The sequence below is a fragment of the Vidua chalybeata genome, chromosome 18 (assembly GCF_026979565.1).
Source record: "Vidua chalybeata isolate OUT-0048 chromosome 18, bVidCha1 merged haplotype, whole genome shotgun sequence".
NCBI lineage: Eukaryota > Metazoa > Chordata > Aves > Passeriformes > Viduidae > Vidua > Vidua chalybeata.
This window is the reverse complement of record NC_071547.1, coordinates 5,383,968-5,405,934: the sequence shown is the minus strand read 5'-3', so window position 1 is coordinate 5,405,934 and position 21,967 is coordinate 5,383,968. Positions and strand designations below refer to the sequence as shown.

At 45.6% G+C, this 21,967-nt stretch overlaps 1 protein-coding gene across 1 annotated transcript; it reads left to right on the top strand.

The window, feature by feature from the left end:
- Nucleotides 1–1,206: 1,206 nt before the first annotated feature.
- PITPNB (phosphatidylinositol transfer protein beta) lies at nucleotides 1,207–17,524 on the top strand. The gene is made up of 11 exons (XM_053959635.1): nucleotides 1,207–1,294; nucleotides 2,263–2,293; nucleotides 3,134–3,279; nucleotides 3,825–3,916; nucleotides 4,045–4,052; nucleotides 5,194–5,268; nucleotides 6,406–6,489; nucleotides 12,043–12,120; nucleotides 12,604–12,714; nucleotides 13,241–13,363; nucleotides 17,284–17,524. Exons 1-11 carry the CDS (start codon nucleotides 1,275–1,277, stop codon nucleotides 17,332–17,334), a joined length of 819 nt encoding a protein of 272 aa, XP_053815610.1. The 5' UTR covers nucleotides 1,207–1,274; the 3' UTR covers nucleotides 17,335–17,524.
- The last annotated feature ends 4,443 nt before the right edge of the window (nucleotides 17,525–21,967 follow it).

Here is a 21,967-nt window from a genome sequence, read left to right as displayed (position 1 = left end):
GAAAGCTAATGCTCAGGAACTAGAAAGCAAATCAATATATTTAGAATACATTTTTTTAAGTAAATCCTGCCATTTTCCCTGAATTACAATTTTTGAGAACTCAGAGTGGAAGTACGTTTCCTGGCTGCTTTGTTCTTAGGGCAACATTTTGCCACGCGATAGCTTCATCATTACGTAAAGCAGGATAAAGCCAAATTCAACACAAAGAACATGCCCTGGGTGCTCCCATCCCTCTGCCCCCAGCCGGGAGCTGCGGTAGAACTTGTCCCTGTCACACTGCCCTGCGCTGGCCGGTATCACACCCCTGAGGTACCGCTGGAATTCCTCTCCTCCGGGTTCCTCACGGCCTGAAGGGCTCCACTTGGGGCTGATTTCAGCCTTCTTTCAACGTTTTTGAGCTTTTAGACCTTTCATTTTGTATTTTTAATGGCAGCTGAAGGTGGCAGCCCCAGCCTGGCTGAACCTTGTTAGGCTGTCAGCCCGTTATTCCTCCCTGTCGTCCTTCTCGTGGCTGCGATGGATGCTGAAAGAAATGCTCTCACAAGAGGGCGGCATTGGCCGCGGCAACCGAGGCTGCTACGGATTTCCTGTGCTTTCATTTGCGTGGCAATAGAGGGGCAGCCCAGAGCTAAGTGGGATCCGCGGGTGAAGGATTTTGCTTGACACAGGTTGTAAAAGGGGATTTTAGCTTATTCCCCCCGTCTGACAGCGGCAGAGCGCCAGGGCAGCGGAGCCGCACCCGGTGCTCGGTGTGACAGCGGAACCGGGCTCCCCGAAATTCACCAACACTGCAGCTCCTCGCTTCCCGCACGCTGCGAGGGCGCTGCGGGTGACCCCATTCGGTAACGGCATCGTGAGGGCCCGACACCGCGGAGCGGGCAACCGGGCTGTCGGGCACCGGCCCGTCCCCGCCCGCCAGGCAGTGCGGAGGGGCCGTCCCGCTGCCCTGCAGGGCCGCGCTCGGTACCGGGGAGCGCCGCACCGCGCCCCATCCCCGCACTGCTCTGGGTCCCCGCCGGGCCGGGCCGGGCCCCTCACGCCCCGCACCGGCGCCCGGCGATGACGCCACCCCGTCAGCAACGCGCACCGGAGCCGGCCCGGCTCGTTCTGATTGGCTGCCGACGGGTGAGGTGTGAGCTCGCGGGGGGCTGCGCGCCCTCGGATTGGCGGCGGCCGGCGCGTGCGCGCCTCCGGGCGAGGCGCGAGCGGGATTGGCCGCGCGGGCGGGGGCGGGGCCTGGCAGGGGAGCGGCGCGTGCGCGGAGCGGCGGGAAGATGGTGCTGATCAAGGAGTTGTGAGTGGGGGCGGCGGGGCAGCGCCGGGGCCGGGGCCGGGGGGAGCCGGGGCCGGGGCCGGGCCGGCACCGCGGCGAGCCGGCACCGCTGCAGCGCCCGCCGCCGCCCCGCCCGCGCCGCGCCCCGACGGGTCTGCCCCGGCCGCGCCCGCCGCCGCCGGGGCCCGCCCGAGCCGCTCCTGCCGTGTGGCCCCGGGGTCGCCGCTTCCTCCGGGGCGCGGGGCCGCTCCGCTCCTCCGTGCGCCGCCGCCGCCGTCACGGGAAAGGCCGTTCGGCACGGCGGGGCCGGCGGTCCCTGCCCGCAGCGGGAGCCGCGGCCGCGCAGCGGCTGCTCCGCGAGCTCCGTGCCGCGGGCCGGGCCTGGGGAGGCGGCGGGGCCGCGGGTGCCTTCTCCCGGTTTTCCTCAGAAAGCGGCTGGGATGGCAGCGGCGGCAGCCCCGGAGCGGGGCCACGGCCCTTTCCTGCTCCCCGCTCCCTGTTCCGGTGGCGCCGGGAGCTCCGCGGCGCTGGGTCGATCTTTCCCGTGGGGGCTCCTGCCAGCAAAGCACAGGCTGGTTTGTTTCTCTGTCCCACCTTTTGGCTGCTGATTATTTCAAAGTCTTGTGAAATAATTGCAGTCAAAGTGACTGTAGCCTCAGTGGTAGTAAAGGTAATGTGTAGGTTGAAACGTTTATAAACAAATTTAGCGTAACACGAAGTTATTTTGACAGAGCTGGAAGTAGATCCCAGATTTCCTGGCTCTTTTCAGTGGCTTCTAACATCTTCCATCCCTTTTGTAATGTATCTGGCATTGAACTTGGGTTTGTTGGGTTATATCCAAAGCCTCCCTGTCACAGAGATTTCTGAAGAGAAAACTTGAATTGGCTCCTTTGGACACTTCTTTCTTCAGCATGTGTGTTATTGTATCTGTTATCTGCAGGTGAAGTCTAATGATTCATTTTACTGAGTTTTCTCTTTTCCTCTTTCAGCCGAGTGGTTTTACCTTGCTCAGTGCAAGAGGTATGTCCTGATCCTCCCTTTATTCAGACTGAGGGGTGGGAGGGGATTTTGTGTCAGAAATGTGGCCAGCCTGAGTCCAAACATTCCCTGTGCTGTGGCTGCACTGACAGAGGTGAGTGACACAGGTGTGAGCCCTGTTCTCAGCAAGGAATTCCCAAGGAAGCAAATGCAGCACCAAGCCTTGAGGTGTTGTGAGCCACCAGTACATTTGTACCCTGGGGCAGCACTTTGCTGCTGATCCAGCACTGAGGGACTCCAGGCCTTTTCCTGAAGCCACAGGTGAAGGAGTTGTCTTCCCGGATCTGAAGCCAGCAATTCAAATGGCACCAAAGTGCACTTAAATGAGTCATGATAGGCTGTCTGTCATGACAGGGTGTTGAATGTGCTTCTGAAGGAAACATCACACTTGTTCTGTAGTGTGAAATTCCTGCGTCCTGTAAGGGCAGCATTTAGTTGATTGAAAGTGTGAATTGGGAAGGCTCAGAGCTGGAAATCAGTCACTCCAAAATCTGTAAACTCAAAATTGATACTTCTTGCTGCAACGAAGAACAGCAAATACACTTAGCTCTTGGGATAGGAAAACTGAAGTTATGCTGTGCACCAAAGTGTTGGGTTGCTGTGGAACAGCTGGGGTGCAGACCTGGTGTTTGTGAGCTGCAGATACATGTTGCCATAAAGTTGTCAGAGTGCACTAAATATCTTTTCTATGGTGTATTTTACTTTGCTGATAGTCTTTTTTTGTACTACTGAATTGTCAGAGGAAACAGCTAATTGTTTTTAACGTGTTAAAAGTTTTTGGCCAACTTTGGTGCTAACATTTGACTTCTCTTCCCTTTGCAGTACCAAGTTGGGCAACTTTATTCTGTGGCAGAAGCTAGCAAAAACGAAACAGGAGGTGGGGAAGGAATTCAGGTCTTAAAAAACGAGCCTTATGAACAGGATGGCGAGAAGGGACAATATACTCACAAAATCTACCATTTAAAGAGGTGAGAAAAGCCTTGATGCATGTTGTAGTCCCTTGGTATTGAGCAAGAAATGTTGAAAGGTGAGGTTTAATTTGCTGAATTGTGCATGAGTGCTCTGGTGAGTGGGGAAGTGTGAAATACAGTGGATTTGAAATAGGTGGGATACTTGTCTGGGACAAGAAAGAATTGTGTTTGCTTGCTCTAGACAGGAGTCAGAGATGAGTGGGACATAAAGCTCCTGCTGCAGGTCAGGAGCTGCTTGCCAGGGAGCTGGAGGTGAGGGCTCTGTGCAGTGCTCTTCCTCAGCAGGTGTCTTTGCTGCTCATTCCTCATGATCACACAGCTCACTCTCAATTACCTTATCATTACCTTTCCCATTTTTTCTTAACTATGTCATGATCAGGAAGGTTTTTGAAGTTCCTGTGTATTTCAGTGCAGGTGACAACATGCATCATAACCCCTCAAATGCTTGGGTAGAATGTGCCTTTCTTACTGGAGTGGAAGGAAGCAATGAGGGATTTCAGCTGGCAGGATTTTAAACACATTGTCCATGTTTGTTTTCCCAGTAAAGTTCCTGGGTTTGTAAGGATGATTGCTCCAGAAGGCTCCCTGGTGTTCCACGAGAAGGCCTGGAATGCATATCCCTACTGTAGAACAAGTGAGTCTCCCCCACGTGTGTTCTTCTCTTGGTGTTTTTATATGTGGGACCTTTCAGAAACAATTGTATCTAATAATGCTCTGTGTTTTCTTTTCCTTTTCATTGCACGTGTTTTCCAACGACACCAGTTGTGACAGTGAGTATTTGAAACCCTACCAATCATATATTGGGGTTTTTTTTGAGATATATTTTGTCTGTTACTCCAGCACAATTGTCTAGCTCCAGCCTGTCAGATGTGCCTTGCTAGGACTCCTGGTGTAGAGTATAACAAAGTAACTCCCTTTATTTTATTTGTCTGCACGTGGCTGTAATTAGAACTGTAATTTGTTGGAGGAATTATTTCATTTTCTGTGTCTTCTTTTATGCCTTTAATTGCCATTACAGATGCATAATGTCTGTCCTTGTAAGACATAATGCTAAAAAAAGTGGGAGGGGAAAAGTGACATATCAGAGGCTTCTACACTCCTGAATGCAGGAAGAGCAGTGAAATGGAATCAATCCCTGCCTGTCTGAAATGCCATTGCTGTAAAATGAATTCCTGCCCCAGTTAAAATGGGGTAACTGGGAATCTAAATGGATCAGCACAGCTCAGGATTTGGGTTTGTTTTTATAAGATGCATGGGAGGCACATCATTAAGATTTTAGTGCTGTTTTACATGTTTTGGTGATCTATTTACTGAAAACTTACTAGTTAAATGTTAAACTGCTTTATCTGCTCACTTGCAAACATGGTTTAGATTGTTACCATGTGGATGTGACACAAGTGAGTTTGAGCTGTTGAGCTTGACTCATCGTGGTACCTGTGCACACAGGTGTGTGCCCTCTGACTTCTGGAATCAGCAGGGCTCTGTCATTGTCTTTAGATGTACAATTTGGTGGCAGCTGGACCATCATGATCCAGCTGTATGATTGTAATTGTGCTGTACAGTAACATCTAATTGCAGGATTAATAATTTGAAAATTACTTGAACGTTGAGGTAAAGAACTTCAGGGTTGAGGAAGCAGGACAGCAAATGGCAGGGTTATTTCTACTGGTGTGCACAGGTAAAGCTGGATTTCTTAAACATGACTGGTTTTAATTTAGTATTCACTGCTCTGGCTTAAGATTATCATGTCCCTATTTCTGTGTGTAGGTAAGGGGGCTGTTTCTCTGGTAATTTCAATATATTGTATTGCTAGTCAGGGATTGACAGTAGCATGTATGTAAATGCCATTTATCTAAACTTAGAGCAGAGAGATGTAATCAGACTTGTGCTTTTTGCTTTTAATTCTTACAGAATGAATACATGAAAGATGACTTCTTCATAAAAATTGAGACCTGGCATAAACCAGATTTGGGAACAACAGAGAACGTGAGTTGGGGTGCAATTGTACAATTAGTACAGATAAAGCATTTTATACTTGGTGATGGTGGATAATTACTGCATAAAGTCAATGCCTGACCAGTGAGTAAAGCAAGAAAAGCATTTTTCAGGTCCTTGCAAGGTAGTCAAGCTGTCTCATCTAAGGAGATCGGGAGAAGGGGTTTGGTTTTTATGTTTAGAGGTCAATACAGCTGCTTGATTCTCATGCAAATACTTAAATAGCTTTTCAGCAGGTCCTTTTTTTAATTTCATGTTTTTTTACTGTAGACATGCTGACAAGTTAGGCTGACAAGTTTATTTGGAAACAGGTTTCACAAGACCACTGGAGTTGATCTGTGAACACTGTAGTTAAATATTGAGGCTGCCTCTGTGAACTGTCCCAGCTGGTGATGTTCTTGCTTTCTCCCCAGGCAATCAATTTGGTTCATGTGTCACTTAAGGAAACTTTTGATCTGTAGTGACAAACGTTTATAAACCATCCAGAGAGGAGTAGTTGTCAGTCTGTTTCCAGTGCTTGGGTGAGCTGTAACTCTGGGTGTGCTGCACAGAAGGGGGATTGTTCTTGGACAGCTCCACTGGCTGTAACTGAGTTTAGGTGTGCTGGACAGACCACAGGTGTGGAGCTGATTCCATCCTCAGACCTTTACACATGCTCAGACTACACCTGGTCCACCTTCAAGGCAGTCCTATGATTTAGGAACCTCTGAGATCAGTTAGGTCATTGAAATCTGCATGTTTGCACTTGGAATTTTTACACCTTTTCTCTAGCTCAAAAAGTTCACGCAGATTATGGAATGGGTAATGGTTCTAATTAGAGCTTGATTTCATTAGTGCTAACAAATGTGACAGATGAATACAGCTTAATCTTAAATCCAGGTTTCCTGAATGCACAAGAAGTGAAGGCTTTGTGCTGGTTTAAAACTGATTAGTGAGTGAATTAAACTGTAATTGGTGGAGATCATTCCCTTTGAGAAAGGCAGAGGAAGAAAGGGTAGGTTTGGAGAATGCTGCCTTTACAGCATCCTGAAAAACTCCCTGGCACACACACATACTGCACAAGGTGCATCACTGTGTGATTCCCAGCATGGGAATAATTCCTTCTTTTTTTTTTTTTGTTTTTTGCAGGTTCACAATTTAGATCCAAACACATGGAAGAGTGTTGAGGTTGTCCATATTGACATTGCAGATAGAACTCAAGTAGAACCAGGAGTAAGTAAATGTTCTGCTCTCAGGAATGGGATGATTCCACTTGTGCTTTGAGTTTTTAGTGAATAAGCTAAAATGGTGTGGATTTCACCCAACAGAGACATGAGAAGTGGCTTTAACAGAACCATTCATTTATGTGCCTGCCTTCCTTCTTTGGTTTTACTGCTGATTCTTTCTGCCCATCTGGATCTGCTGGGGCTGCTGCCTGGTTTGTTAAATTGCCACAGCTGGACTGTTGGACGTGTAATATTTTTCGGACAGTAGGGAAATGGTAGGCACTAATATGGAGACTGTTTGCACAATAAATGTGATCGTCTTGGTTTTGTGGAAGGAGATGCTCTTTGTAGTGTTTAACTGTTATTTTCTGAAAGTGGATACTTGGATATCCTACATTCTGGGAAGAGGACGACTTTGCAGGAAGTCTTTGGAACTATTTTCAGTACATAATCCTCTTTTTTCTTTTGTACATTTGACCTACAGAGTATCAAAACTGAGTGCAGAGTAGTCTCATCCAGTCTTAAGTCTCTTGTGATGTTTCTACATTTCTGTTCCCTTTTATAACACCATTTCTAACACCATTTCCACTTTTAGCAAATATTTTAGAGGATATTTGTAGATTCAAGCTCACAGTATAGCCCATTTTTGTGTAGGAATACTTGGGATTAATTTTCACCATGTGATGGAATTTTTTTATTTCCATTTCATCTCCCAGAAACTCTGTTTTGCTGAGTCCTGACTTCATTAACCAAAGCCTGGCTTTGTGATTAAACTCTTAGCAGACATTGGTAACTCTGAGTTACCTGCAGACTGACATCCTTGCTGTTTACTTGTTTTCCCCTTCTGGGATTAGACATCAGGAATCCTCTGGGACCCACACTTGGAGCCTTTTCTGTTACAAAAGTCCGAGGTTTCTGGCCTTTGTCTTCTCTCTCTTTACTTCTTAGGACTTCAGGAGAAACACTTTCTATTTGTGCTGATATCTTTATCAAGTTTAGATAATGGAACTTCAATTTTTTTTTTCTTGGAAGTTCAGCTACATCATAACAAAATTGCCAAGATTAACATGCTGACTCGTGCTTATTTAAGTATGTATAGAAATAATTTGGGTGACAGCTGTGACTTTCTTTAGATACACATTTAAGCCTGCCTTCTCTTAATCATCTCCAGCACGTAGTCTGTGTCACTTTATGTTGTTTGTATATAAAAGTGACTGCCCAGGAGAGAAAGACTTTTTAAAGTGTAAGCAAAAATGAGCACTTGATGAACATCAGAGGAGGCTGTGGTTTTGGAAATAATTTGTAGAAAAGGAGAGTGTAGTGGAAACAAATTGAAATCAGGTTTATAGCTATTTTTGTACAATGAAGACATGAAATGTCTTGTTTAGGTCAGTGGGTCTTTATTACTTGAAAGAAAGTTCTAAATTACAGTTTTGTACAAATCAGTCAGATTTCACATGCCTTAAAAGTTTGGATTTCTGTGTGCTGTCCGTTTTTCTACAGTTTGAGGAAATGTATGGTAATATAGGACTTGCTCTTTTGTAGTCTGTAAGGAAGTGTTAAAAGATTCTCAGGTTACAGAGCTTGATAGGTAGAGCTCTCCCATTTCAGACTTAATTTATCACGATAGGCAGCTAAACAGCTCCATGTTATTAGTGCTGGAACTTGGATTCATCATGCAGTGACACATCCCATGGGACAGCCTATCTGTGTTACAAATATGATGTGCTTTTAGTTTTATGCCCCTCTTTTCATCCTGTTTATAAATATCCATCTCTTCCAGCCTTGTTCCTAGTGACCTTTAACTCCTGGCTCTGGGCACGGCACCACGATGTGTGACCGTGATAACCAGGCTGCTTTCATTTCTCTTTTGAACCTTGGCATTCTTTCAAAGGTGATCTCAGGCAATGGTTCCCCTGATAGCTGTGCTGTAGCTGCAGGACTCTTCAGGAGATGGGAGTGATTGCAGGACATTTTTTATTAAAAGCCATTTAGCTAAAGCTAGCTAAAACACACGAGTGCCTGTCAGGGCAGTGTACAGTGGTGCTGGTGACTGTTTCAGTTATGAGATATGGGAATCATGCACTGAGTTGGGAGTATGGCATACTTGGATAAACCTGATTTTGGTCTTCTGGTGTGCTGTGAATGAGCACTCACAGAGCTGTGGATGACTTTGGAGGGAAGTTCTGGTAGGTGGTACCTTCCACAGGATCTGTATGTGAGTTTTTTGCTTGATAACACCCAGTAGTATGTACATTCTCTTGCTTAAAACACCAATATGATACTGAACTGGAAAGCCAGAATTTGTGTCCACCTACCTAGTTAGTGTGATGCCACTCCATGTTCAATTCCATTTTCATGGGTTTTGGAGATCAGGCATCATAATTTTCATGTTAGGTTCTAAAAGTTTTCTTGAAATAATTCTTTCCTGTATATGTACTTTAAATTTTTATACCATTTGATAGTGAACCATGAGTTCTCAGGAGCATTGTTACCACTCTGAGCAGGTCTAAAGACTGAGAATGAGAATTGTAAAGAAGGGCCCAGGTTCTGGCTTTGTTGTGATACTACTTTATTGTATGTAGTTCACATCTGTCTAAATAATTCTTTATAATAGATGGTTGCATTCATGCATATTATACTGAGAATTTGAGCAGAAGCTGCCTGTGAAGTGGTATTTGTGTATTTTTTTAAATGGTTTTGCTCCTCTGTCTTGTTATACTGCTGCAGGCTGATGTTTGCCTGTCTAGCTTTCCAGAGGGCTTCAGGGGGTTGAGCTGTAATATTTGCTCCAGCAGCTGTCTGTTTTTCTTCCTAAGAAGGACTTGTTGTTGTCAGGAGTTAAGCTCTTGCCGCACAGATATTTTCCTAAAACTCTGCAAAGAACTGTTGTTTATTTGTACTTTGGCTCTAGTCCAGTCTTCTTCCCTGCATGCTTGTAGGATTTGTGTGTAGAGAAGAGTTCCTACAATGCTCTCCTGTCCATCTAGGCTTTAGTCTATAAAGGGTTTTTTCTGTCCTTAATAGGATTTGGGTTAACAGAGTTCTAAAAGGTCTTGCTTCAGAGCTTCTGTCTCTAGCATATGAAACTCTACTGTGACTCATCTCTTTCCTTGGAATTTCTGTTTTCACTCCTACATTTTACTCATAGATAACATTTTCTTCCCCAGTGTTTCCAGCTGTGGTTATTTTTATGATGGTCCTCAGTGCAAGAGCACAGTTGCTTTTTACCAGTGTCCCTGTGCAATGGGAGGTAGGATGGCAGGTAACTTGGACTTGAGTGTCCCTGGGGTATCCAGACAAATCATTCCACTCCATAAAGCAGGCAGATCAAGGCTGCACATGTAGCTCAGTTTCAATGCCTCATGCCTCACACCACTACAGTGAGCTCTGCTTTGGCAGGATGTTCACACAGTGAAAATAAATTCAGGGTTGTCTCAATGCAGTACCTGGTTTTATTTATAAAACTGGCACTAAGATGTGGGATTCTTGTGTTTCTGTTTGGCATGTTGCTGCCCCAAACCAGCAGCAGTTCTGCCAGCAATTAGTTACATTGACCAAATTGTTTATCCATTGCTATATCTTGATTTACTTCAATGTCTTCTATCCAGTGGTTGAGTGAAATTTTTAAAAGGCAGTCATGATCAGTAATTTAAAACATTCAATGTATTTCTATAAAAACATTTTGCTGTAGTATTTGCATACGTATACCTTAAAGGTGATTTAAATGTAACAAAGCTGACTCTTTTTCCACTCAAGGATTGTTAAAAAATAATTTTTAAAAAGTGTATCACATTGAGCCTCCAGGACAGTGCAGAACCTGAGGATTCCAGTGGGTTGCAGCTGTCCTCTCCCACAGTATTTGGAAATAACGTGTGAGTTGAGAAGTTGGTCCCAGGCACAGCCAGTGGCTGTGCTCAGTGCAGCAGGAAGGGACTCAGGGCTGGATATCATGTGCTGCTGTGAATTTGCTCTTTGTGATGTCTGTGGAAAGCACATGTACTTTATTACAGTAAAATCATAAATAAGTGGGTTTCATTGAAATTCAGTTGACAAATATGGCTTGTGGTCTTTCTGCAGTTACAATAATTCAAACCTTTAAATGTTTATGTGTTGCTGTGCAGTGCTAATGCTGGTTCCTCAGGCTCTGAGGCAGGGGAAAGCTTGTGGAGCACCATGGCAGCCCCTGCTGAGTTTGGCTGACTGTTGAGTGGCTTCTTCAAAGTAGAATGTTGTTTTACCTTGGAGGGAGAACTAGAGGGGAGTCCTGGTTTGTGGAAGTTCATAGAACACTGATTAGCAATGGGATTGAAATGTCTTCACTCACTTGGCTGCTTCTAGGAAATATCTGCTCAATTCCTAAAGTATAGGTTTGAGTCCTCAGTATGGACGTTTGTCTGAACACCTAGTAATGTTTTCTAGATAAATAAGCCCATTTTAAATATTCAGCCTATTTTAATATGCAATGTAGGTAGGTGTCTTAAAAGAACTGGGATCAATGAGAGAAAACTGGGGAGAAGAAAGTGTAACAGCTGATATTCTGTAAGTGAAATCAGATTCCTCTGAGAGGACTTCCTGGATTTTTCAGCTCCATTTGGCTTGTAATAGGTTTTTGTAAATGTCAGAATATCTGTGAAAGCATTAACAGTTAATACATGTAGCCTTGCTCTGTGGATTCAGAATTTAGTCTAGAAGTAGCCTTTGTTCCTCTGTGCTGATGGAAGAATCTGGAGCTGAAAACTGATGTGGTCTTCAGCAGCCAGGAGCTGCTTCTCTTGGAGGTGTTTCTTTCACTCCATGTTCTGCAGATTTTGGCTTCACTGAAACTTTATTTCAAAATGAGACCTTAAACTCTGCTAAACTTTCATGGGCTTTTCTGTAGCACCTACCAAGCACTTGTTCTGTTTTGAAGCAACTTAAATTGTTACAGTTGGGTTTTGTGGATGCAATGGTAATCTTGGATAAATGGTTTTTATACACAATATAAACCTTACTTGCTTTCACTGAGCCCAGAGTTTTTAATCCTTTCCTAGTTCCATGGCAGCATCTTTATCAAATAATCATTTTCATACCCCTGAGCAGTAAAATTCAGTAAACCCATCTGTTGGAAGCATTTGTCCCTTCCAGCTCTGTAGCCATTGGCTTTCCCCCATGCACAGGGGGTGAGCAGAGCTGTCTATGCTGAGGCAGCACCATGTGGGCTCTGCCCCTGGCTCAGGCTGGGGTCTTAGAGTTGTGTAAGGGAGTTGCTTCTGCCCTCCTTCCCTCCTGTTCTGCCTCCCCAGCAGTGGCCATGTGTTGCAGCCTGAATAGCTGTAGCATGCTGGTTGCTGAATTATTGCCTTCTCCTCCTGTCAGGGGTCACAGACCCAGTGGGACAGTGCAGATGTCACAGTGTGCACAGCACAGGGCAGCCCTGGAGAGCTCTTGTGTTGGGAGCAGGTGTGATGGAGCCAGCCTGGCAGCTGTGCTGCACCCATCCAGCTCCAGCAGAAGCTTAACACAGCAGGATATTGAATCTGTTGGTGTTTTCTGACTCTCAGAGTGTTTTATGTTACAGGACTACAAAGCTGATGAAGATCCTGCATTATTCCAGTCAGTTAAGACAAAGAGAGGACCTCTGGGGCCAAACTGGAAGGTACTAGGAACTGTTGTTACAGCCTTAGGAAGTCTTTATCAGCAGAAGAACAAGGTTCATGGTTCCTTCAGAACTTGGCTCAGCTCCAGTTGAGGAACAAATTCTCTGTGTCCCAGCACATCCCCCATGTGACACCCCAAAAGCATCACAGAGCTTGCCAGTACCCCTTGCCAGCCATCAGAATCTGTCCCAGGAGGGAATGGGCTGTGTGTGCCACACCAGAGATCCCCACAGGAACTGAGCAGCCCACTGCTGTGCCCTGGAGTGAATCTCAGGGAGTCTGTCAGGAACAGCCCCAAGTTACTGATTAGAATACTGTTTTTCTGTAATAATGCTTAGAATAATATTTTATTATCATAACAGCTATTAATTTACTTTAAATTAACTATATTATTTATCATTCTAATGAACTAATTAGCATTATAATTTCTAATAATTAAACTTTTAAAGTATTAAAACTTCTTTTCTATTATCCCCAAACAGAAGGAGTTAGCAACTGATGAGGAGTGTCCCAAAATGTGTGCTTACAAATTGGTGACCATCAAATTTAAGTGGTGGGGACTGCAGAACAAAGTGGAAAATTTTATACAAAAGGTGAGTACTTCTGCCTTTTGGGGCTGTGTTGATGTGGGATTTGAGCAGGAACAGTGGTGCAGTTTCCTATTGCTCAAAGCCAGGGAATTTCTGTCCTTTTCCCCAGCCAGTCAAACCATTTGTGTCTTGGTTTGCTGCAAGTGGGGCTTCACTGGCAGTACCAGAACAATTCTCTGGGGAAAAAAAGCAAAGTCTTCAGGAAGTGGCTGTGCTGGTTTGGCTGCTTCCACCTTGGATCTGGAACAGATTTTAACAACATTCTTCATAATTCTCAAGTAATGTGAATGGCTGAACTTTCTTGAGACTCTTCTTTTGATAGTGAAATTTGTTCATTCTTTCCATGTTAAAGCATTTGAGAAATGAGGTGAATTTAAGTGAATCCAGGGGTGTGAGGTGGCTGAATCTGTAGCAGTGTGAAGCAGCACTCACTTGAAGATTTTAACTCTGCAAACTGAGCAGCTACTATGACTTCATCAGCCTTTAGCAAGTCCTACCTGTGATCTAATGCTTGTTTATCTTCTTAAAGCAAGAAAAAAGGATATTTACCAACTTCCACCGCCAGCTGTTCTGTTGGATTGACAAGTGGATTGAGCTGACCATGGAGGACATCAGGAGGATGGAGGATGAAACCCAGAAGGAGCTGGAAGCGGTGAGAAAGCTTTTTTTTAAGGCTCAGATGTGCTTCTACCTGCAGATTTATCTGTGCAGAAACTGAGGCAAGTTGTGTGATGTCCATGGCTCTGTGTGTGTGTGTTTGGGCAATTGCTGATGAGCACTGTGGCCCCCTGAGTGCAGCCCCATGGGCTTTAAGCTCCTGCATTCTGTGCTGTCTCAAGGTAAGTACCTCTGATGTCATTAAATGCAGGATGTCTGCCCTGACTGCCTCTGTGCTTATGGCACCACACCCACTGCAGAAGTCCCACTCAGGGCCCTTTTGGCACTTGTTGGTTGGAACTCAAACCTGTCACTGTCCCTTTCCATCACGTGTCTTGCTTTGTTTCATTTCTGGTCATCACTAGATCTGATTGCTTTTTCTCTTCAAACATGTTTACAAGCAAGTTTGTGTCACCTGTTCCACTTCTGATTAGCACACCAAACCAAAGTTTAGCTTCCAAAAAGAAAGTCAGTAAAATCAGCTGAGATCATGTCAGTTTTCCTGCTTTAGTGGTTGTGAGGATCAAATCCATGTGGCCTGACATGTCATGGGCTGATGTTTGGGAGAAAGCTCAGGCTTAGGGCACTGTCACTGCTCTCTCCATTCAGAGGTAGAGGACCACCACAGGCTGGGAAGGAAGCCTTCTTCTCTAGAGTCTTTCCAGAACATGAACCTTTGGCATGAACCTTTCCCATGGTAAATCCCACTGGCATTTTTGCCATTCTTGGATTTGCAGTTGTATTTCCTTCCCATTTTGACAATTGCTTCATGCCTCAAACCCAATCAGGTTACCCAGACAGTTCCAGTGTCTTGGTTCTTCCAACACACAGTGTGTCTTCAGCTACAACTTGCTGTTTGCATGGTTTGACCCATGCCAGACACCTCTAACCTGGTTGCCTGAGGCTCCAGACCAGCTGTGGACAGGGGCCACTCGTTCTGTGGTCTGTGCCTGGTGCATCTTTGCTCTTGGTACCAAAGCAGCTGCAGCTCCTCCCTCCCCACTTGTGCTCTCCAGGGACTTTCCAAGCAGTGTGGAACAGCCTGTGTTGTGTAGGGATGTTCCCTGTGTTTGGAAAAGTGTTTCTTCACAGTCCTGTAGCACCAAATGCTCTTTTCCCATAAGCTGGAGGGTTTGGGTCAGCAGCCCCAGAATGTGCTTTGGACAAGGTTGGTGTTCACTCTCTCTTGCAGATCTTGTGCTCTCTCATGGGCATTGGGTATTTTTGGCAGTTGTTTTCTCAAATCAAGGGGGTTTCTTCTTGAATTCTAATTTATGCCTGATCCTGTTCCTAGAGCCACCTGTTCCCAGGTGTCTGTGGAGGAGGAAGCATAACAGCTGTCCTCTCTAAACTGATTTTCCAGAAGGGTCCCTTTTGCACATCCATAGTTCTTAATTTGGACTGAAACAGACTTTATCCAGTTTCTCTGAGCAAGGGTAGTGGCAGTGAGGAGTGCACACCAGAGGTGTGCTGGAGAGAGGCAGCAGAACCTGACACATCTGTGTGCATGGTGAAATTGTTCCTTTGTGTCTCTGTGGACTGTGGATGTTTTGTTTCACATTTCTCACTGGTAAGTAGCTCCTTTTAAATATTTTTTTTTTCCAAAATATTTGCTGCTCTTTTAGTTGTTACCTTAAGCCAAACCCAGCTCACATGTCTCTGGGTGTAACATTTATCCTCATTCTTAAACATCAAACATATTTACTTAATATTTTCTCATTTTGCAAAGGCAAATTGTTTTTTGTGCAAATAGATTGTTGTATAAGATGTTAGTGTCAGGAATTCGGAATTTGTGTATTGTTGAAAAAGTTGGGTTGTTTTGGTTTGTTTTTTTTTCACAAGATAAATGTATGATGTTACACTAACCCAGATTTCTGTGGATGTTGTGAAATGTGAGAGGAGTAAGGACCTACTATTTTGGGGTTTTTCCAATTATTGCAAGAGGGGTATCTACAGACACCTATAAATGATGTAATTTCCATGAGTTTATGGTGCAGTGCATTATTGGACAACCTAAGGGCAAAAATGTCACTGCCAAATAATATGAATGCTAGTTTATCCAAAATAATTTGTCATCTTGTTTCGTATTCAACTACTCCATCCATTGTGCTCACCAGTAACTGCCATTACATCCCCAGCACACCACAAAGTGTGTTCTATGGCCAGGACCTCTGGGTCTGGGTGCTCAGGGATGAGGTGCTCAGTGTGACACAGATCTGACCCTGTCCCTGCAGTGGTCAGGAATGGGCAGGGCAGCCCTAGGCAGTTCTGTGATGCTGAGAGCCAAACCTGGCACAAAGCAGGGCTGGCAGTGCATGTTCTTTCCCACTCAGTGCCTGGTACTCTTCCCCTTCTCATGAACACCTTTTCTTCCTTCTGCTCCGAGCTGATCTTTCTCTGGGTTCTGTGCACATTCCAGTTCTTTTGTTGCTCCTGTGCTTCATCTTCAGTCGATTTTTATAGTCAGGATCTCTGCTTTTGTTACTTTCTGTTACTCTCTGAATCCTCATCAGTGTTCTTCCAGAGTTCCTCTATCCCAGTCCATCTTTTTATCACTGTTTATGTTTCACTTGGTGGATTCTGTCTCTGGCTGCTGGAGATGAGAAGCACCTCTGCTCCATGAAACATGCATCAGCTCATCAGTGCAGAGTAGGAAAACATCGGGTCCAGCCAAAGCCCTGTGACCAACCTCTCTCATGCCTGTGTGAGGGTAGAGATGCCACACTGGGTATCCTGAGCAGTGATTCCATGCTGGAGCATCGTGGACTTGGTAAAAATTCAAGCAGCATTGTTTAGAGCTGCTCTCCAGTTCCCGGGTCTCCTTGCCAAAAAGAAATACCATACCATGGCCAAACCCCTTGAGCTGGTCCTGGCCCTGGCCAGGGAGAGGCAGATCCTGGCCCTGCAGGTCATTCCTTCTCTCATACTAACACGGCGCGGCAGGTTCTGTGTGTGGAGCTCACGTTTTATCTCACTTCAGATGCGTAAGAAGGGTTCCGTTCGAGGCACTTTGGCTGCGGACGTCTAGAGGAGTTCTCTGTAGGTTCTGAGGCAAAGCGAGCTGTGTAAGTCAACTGCTGGATGGAAAAGGAGAAGAGGGATTAATGTTCTTTTGGATGGGAATTGCTAGCAGAAATCATCTTAATGTCCGCATAACCCATGTGGGCCTTACCTTGCTCCTGCTCGGTAGTGCTGCGGTGATCAGCAGGTGGGGCTGACCCACGGTGCCCAGGACACACCAGGTGGGCACTGATGCAGGCACTAAGGCTGGGAGCAGAATTCCTGCAGCGTTGGCTGCCTGCCCTGGTGCCTGATGCTCGCCCAGTGCAGGCACCCGAGGTGTGGGACGTGCTGCTGTCGTGGCGATGGCGCTGAGCCCTGGCGCCCGTCCCTTCTGGGCACAGTCACACAGGCCAGCATCGCTTTGCTGCACACGCAGTAGCAAAGTGACCTGTGGGCTCGGTCCGTGTCACTTAGGGAAGCTGTGGAGCGTCACCTTCCAAACAAGTTCAGTTCTTAGAAATCCAGTTCCACCCGGAACACTAAACGGTGTCAGAGCTGTTACTGCAGGAGCAGCTTCTCCAGGAGTTAGAGACTCTTGGTGCTTGTGCCCAGCACTTCGGTGCTGCTGTTCCTCACAGGGACTATTGTAACACCCCAGCCCAAGGGTGCCACATCCCACTGGTCTGGTGGGCTCCCCAGTGAAGGGAGCTGCTGCCACCCTTGGGGGCAAGTCCTAGCCAAGGACAGCTCCCACTGAGATTCCCTCAGGAGCCGGCATTGCTTTGGTGTGACTCAGTCCCGGTGGTGTTCTGAGGCCCTGTCCTGCTTTTCCCTGGAGATGATCTCCCTGCGTGTTTGGAGCAGTGTCTGAAGAAGCTGCTAATGCAGAAATTGCACTTCCTCTCTCCACAGCTGCGTAACCAAGGCCAAGTGAGAGGGACGAGTGCTGCCAATGACGAGTGACGCCGGACGGACGCCGATGCCGGATCTTGGCTGTGTGTGTGGGTGCATGACTCTGTATATAACTACACACACACATGCAGACAGAAGGGGTGGTTACAGTGTCTCTGGGTGCTATACCTGTCCTAGCAAAGATTCCAAGGAAACTGCTTTCATTATGTATACCCCAAGCAAATAAAAAAAAATCAACTGAGTAGTGTCATTTAAAGGATGAATTTTGCTAACTGGTATGTTCATGAATGTCAATACTGGACCAATTTCTGCCCTACTTGTTTTCTCTCCTGTCCAAGTCACTCTGCTCTAACTTGCCCATCTCTCATTGTAAAGGAACACTCAAACAAGTTAATTTCAGTTTTATGTCTTCCCTATGTGATGAGTTTTTGGAATAGGAACAATGAATGTATTTATAGCTATTTATTTCTGGATTGTCATTATCCTCTAGTCAAATCAGAAGAAAAAATTTAGTGGAAATTGGAAGACTTTTACTGTTGAATAAGTTTAACCCAAACCTTACCCACTCACTGATTTAAAGAAAAAAAAAAATCATGTTTTATTGGACTTTTGTACATTGAAATGCTAACAGTTTTCTTCATTAAAATTGGCAAGACTAAGGAAAATGGCTTGTGATTTATAAAGTAATTTGCAACTTGAAATTTTTCAGAACCTGCTTTTTAGACAAGTACACTGACAGTACCTGTAGAGCATTTTCCAGTGTATCTTAGGCTGGACAGTGAGGACAGGATCAGCTCTTCCCTCCAGGAATACTCCTGCCAGTGCAATGGCTGTTTTCCAGAGCTTCCCTTTGGAAGCCATGCAAGCATTCTGGATTTCAGACACAGCAATGGAATATAATTGTGGTTTTGGCTGTTTTCATGTTGGAAATACACTTTGGGAGATGTAGACTTTCAGATACGATGACAGTTTCAGTTGTAGCCCCTGACACATTTCCCTGCTGTCTGTGAGGGGCTGATATGTGAGTGCCCCTGGGATAACAGATGCCTCCTGTAGGAAACTCCATCAGGAAAAGGTCTTCAGCATGTTTGAGGAACCATTCAGAGCACATAACAGGGGGACATTAACCTAATGCTTGTTAGATCAAAGAAAAAGTATTTTTAAAAGCACTAGTTAGATAAAGATCTATTAATGTCTGGTTTCTTCCCAGCACCCTTGGCAGGGCAAGCCTTGCTTGACTTCCCAGGAGGGATCTGATTTCTGTGACCATCAGTGACAGAACATTCCTGCACTGGCAGCATGGGCCAGCTGTGCTGTGCACCTTGTCCTGGTGGCACTGCCACACCTGCCCAGTGCTGGTGCCTCAGCTGTGTGCTGCACCAGCCCCCCTCCAGCCCCACAGTAATGTGTTTGGTTTCCTTTCTGGGTTAGTTCAGTGGCTGGCTGTCCTGTACCACCAGGAGGTTGGGCTGGTGAATGCAGAGATGTGGCACACACACACAGAGGTCATTAAGTACCTCTGGAACCCAAGGGCTCAGGTCTCAGTGCTGCAGTTTGTGTCCTGCCATTTTTAATGTGTTGCAACACAGAGGGAAAGGGGCCCTGTGACTTCCATGGATTTGGACTAGTTGTGAAAATTTGAGAGAATCTTGTAGTGAATGTACAATGTTTCGTTTCCTTTGGCAGTCTCTGGTGCAACTGACAAGTAAAGCAGGCGATGAAATTTAATTAAATAAATTTGATCATAAAAAGCTCTGTCTCTTATCTCAGGCACTCACATTTTGCTCCTGAGCTGGTGTTTGGGGTCCCAAAGGCTGCTCTCACCTGGGGCTGGGTTTGGTTTGGGATTTCAAGAACCTTGACAGTGCTGCTCAGGGAGGACTCCGTGCTGTGGCTGCCCACTGTCAGGGGCTGGGCTGGCAGAGGTGTGACCGGGCATGAGGAGGGGCTGCAGCTGGGAGGTGCCTCCCACAGGGCACCAGAGGTGCTGAGGGGCTCCTGGGTGTCCCTCCCTGGGGTCCCGTTCCTGGGGCTGGCTGAGCTGCAGGCCCAGTGCTGGCTCTGGGGCAGGGTTCTGCCTGCTCAGGTTGTGCAATCACCTGCTGCAAAGGAAGGCTTGGAGGGCTCCTTTGGTAAATGCAGAATTGAATTCTGTCTTTACTACCAGCTTGTTTAGCTTCCAGATGGTGAACCAACAGGAAGCAGTGGTAGTGTAACGTAGTTTTGATGTAATGGATATGTAAACGTGATAGTTATTCACTGCAATAGACTGCTGGGAACCATATTCCAGCAGTAACCTTTGAAATCCATCACTTGACTGTACACAAGTGAGATCTAAAGGAGACTTGTAAGGAATTTGCTTTTTTTTCTGGAGGATTTTTAATCACTGAAGAGAAAGGAGAATGATTTCTGTCTTTCACCTTTACATGTAGACTGGGGAATGTCAGGGAAAAAAAATCCGCTGAGATTTTGGGTCTTTTGGGATTTTCCACCCTCAGGCCTTTCTAAATACTCTCTGAGCAATCTGAAAATGTCCTGTAATACAACTTAGTCTGCTTTTCCAAGCCTCAGTTGATGCAGCCACGTTTAGGAGCTACATCATGTCCTTGAAAAGCAGTTCCATGATTTTATGGCAAAATCTGAAACATGGGGCTGTTGCTGTGGTTTTTACTCAGTTCATACAATTCAAGAGTCTTCTCCGTTGAATTGTGTCTTGATAAAGTCATTGGGAAAAGATTTTCTTTGAAGTTTTGTAACTTTTAATGAAAGACTTTCTACTTGCTTGAACTGATACGAAAAATTAATTTTCATCAACAGCATGTAATTGTCAGGAAGCAGAGATTATCCAGAGTGGTGGCTGCAGACATTTGATTCCTGGGAGCCTCCTCTTCTCCTTGTTGCCTGCTGTGGGCAGAATTCAATGTGCAAACTCTACCACAAACAGAGTTCTGGCATGCACAGTAGTTTTAAAGATTATGAAGATTTTAAAGATTATAAAGATAATGTGTCAAGCCCGGGTTTTGGAGGCAGATTTTCAATTGCTTCCACCTGAGGCATCATCTGCATGAGGACCCTTCATGTGAGTTAAGTGAAATCCTGTGCTGCTGTCCCAGTTTACCTCAGCAGAGGCTATTTGAGGTCCCAGCCCCTGGCAGTAGAGCCAGGAGGGTGCCTGCTGTGAGGGGCTGTGATTTCTTTGCAGTGCACATGAAGACAGAGTCTGGAGGTATTTCTGCCACTGCCCTGTGCCTTTTTTAGCTGGTATGCTGGTACTTGTTCTGATACTTGTAGTCACTCTGTTCTGGTGCTCTTTCCTCACTTTTGCTAGTTGTGCTGTATTTTTTAAAAACCTCTCAGGAGGCAGCAGCACAGCCCCAGATGTGCTGGTGTTGCCCTTTAAGGACAATATCTGCTGTCTGTGCTTCAGAGCAGCCTTGGAGTTGTAATTGCTATAAGCACAGGAAGCCCTAGTTTAATTTTAAAACTTTATTCCTCAGGTTGGAGACTTGTTTCTTTCCTGAACCCCATCTACATTTATTCCTTAATTTTTCTCTCTAAAATTACATGGCTTTCTGGTTTAGAATTACACATCCAAGACACACAAGAAATTTGATGTATTTGTTGAACCTGAACAGTAGATCTTCTCCAATCCCAGCTAAAATCTTGATATGCTTATTTACCAAATTTCTCTTTTATAAGCTTGGCTTTAGCACCCTCTAGAACAACACCTAATGCTGTTGCTCCTTTTGCAATAGTCTCTGTCTCCCTTGTTTCTCACACAGTCCAAAGTAAATTAAAGGAATGTGATTATCAGGACTTCAGAAAAACCCAGTAGTCACTGGCTAAACTATACCGTAAAAAGAACTGAGCTGCATCAACATGGGAAGTCTTTGAAAAAGACTGGAAGCAAAATGACCATAATTGAAATCTGAAAGCAGCAACTTCATAAAGAAGTAAGCGAAGAGGCGGCTCTTTGTAAATGATGATCTAAAAAGTGTTCTGGGTTGTGAGACCTCATTTCAAATGTATTCATTAAATAATATTTGAATCATTTAACAGTTTGAACTCTACTGCACTGCTAATATCTTCAGGGGATTTTTTTTCTTCAGTAACAAAGGTGCCTTTGTTCCCGCTCAGTGCTCGGGCTGTGCCTTGGATATTAGTTGGAAACCTGATCACCCAACATCACTCCGAGGCTGGAGTACAATGTGAGTCGTCTGCAACCCGGATTAAATCAGGCCCTTTGTACAGATGCTGAGGGGCCGGGATGGTGGAGGAGCGATGGTTATGGGCAGCAGGAGATCGTTAACCCTTTGTGTCTCTGGCGGGGAGATGGGAGGTCTGGGGGAGGCTGTCAGGCGAGGGCCAGGGGCAGCTGGGCAGCCAATAGTGCCGGAGTAACTCCTGCTGGAAAGCAAATCATTCTTTAAGCAGGCAGGTGAATTCATGCTGCTGGACCGCGTGCTCGCTGCCTTGGGATGCCTCTTCCCTACAGTGTGTGGGCAGGGACACTTGGTTTAAATTGGAAAAGTCAGGACTGTGAGCCAAGGTTCACCAGTGGCTCAGGAAGGCACGTCGTGCTGTTAAACCTTATGAAGTACCACGATAAACAATAAACACGGGAGCAGCTTTATTTGCCTGGTGGTTTGAGTTCTGGGCCCCGTCACGCCAGGACGTGCAGTGT

What these genes read in the sequence shown, in the direction of transcription:
- PITPNB (XM_053959635.1), top strand. Translation starts at nt 1,275, where the DNA reads ATGGTGCTGATCAAGGAGTT. An exon ending in AAAATCTACCATTTAAAGAG is followed by an intron (nt 3,280 to 3,824) that starts GTGAGAAAAGCC and finishes TTGTTTTCCCAG; the next exon opens with TAAAGTTCCTGGGTTTGTAA. An exon ending in CTCTGGGGCCAAACTGGAAG is followed by an intron (nt 12,121 to 12,603) that starts GTACTAGGAACT and finishes ATCCCCAAACAG; the next exon opens with AAGGAGTTAGCAACTGATGA.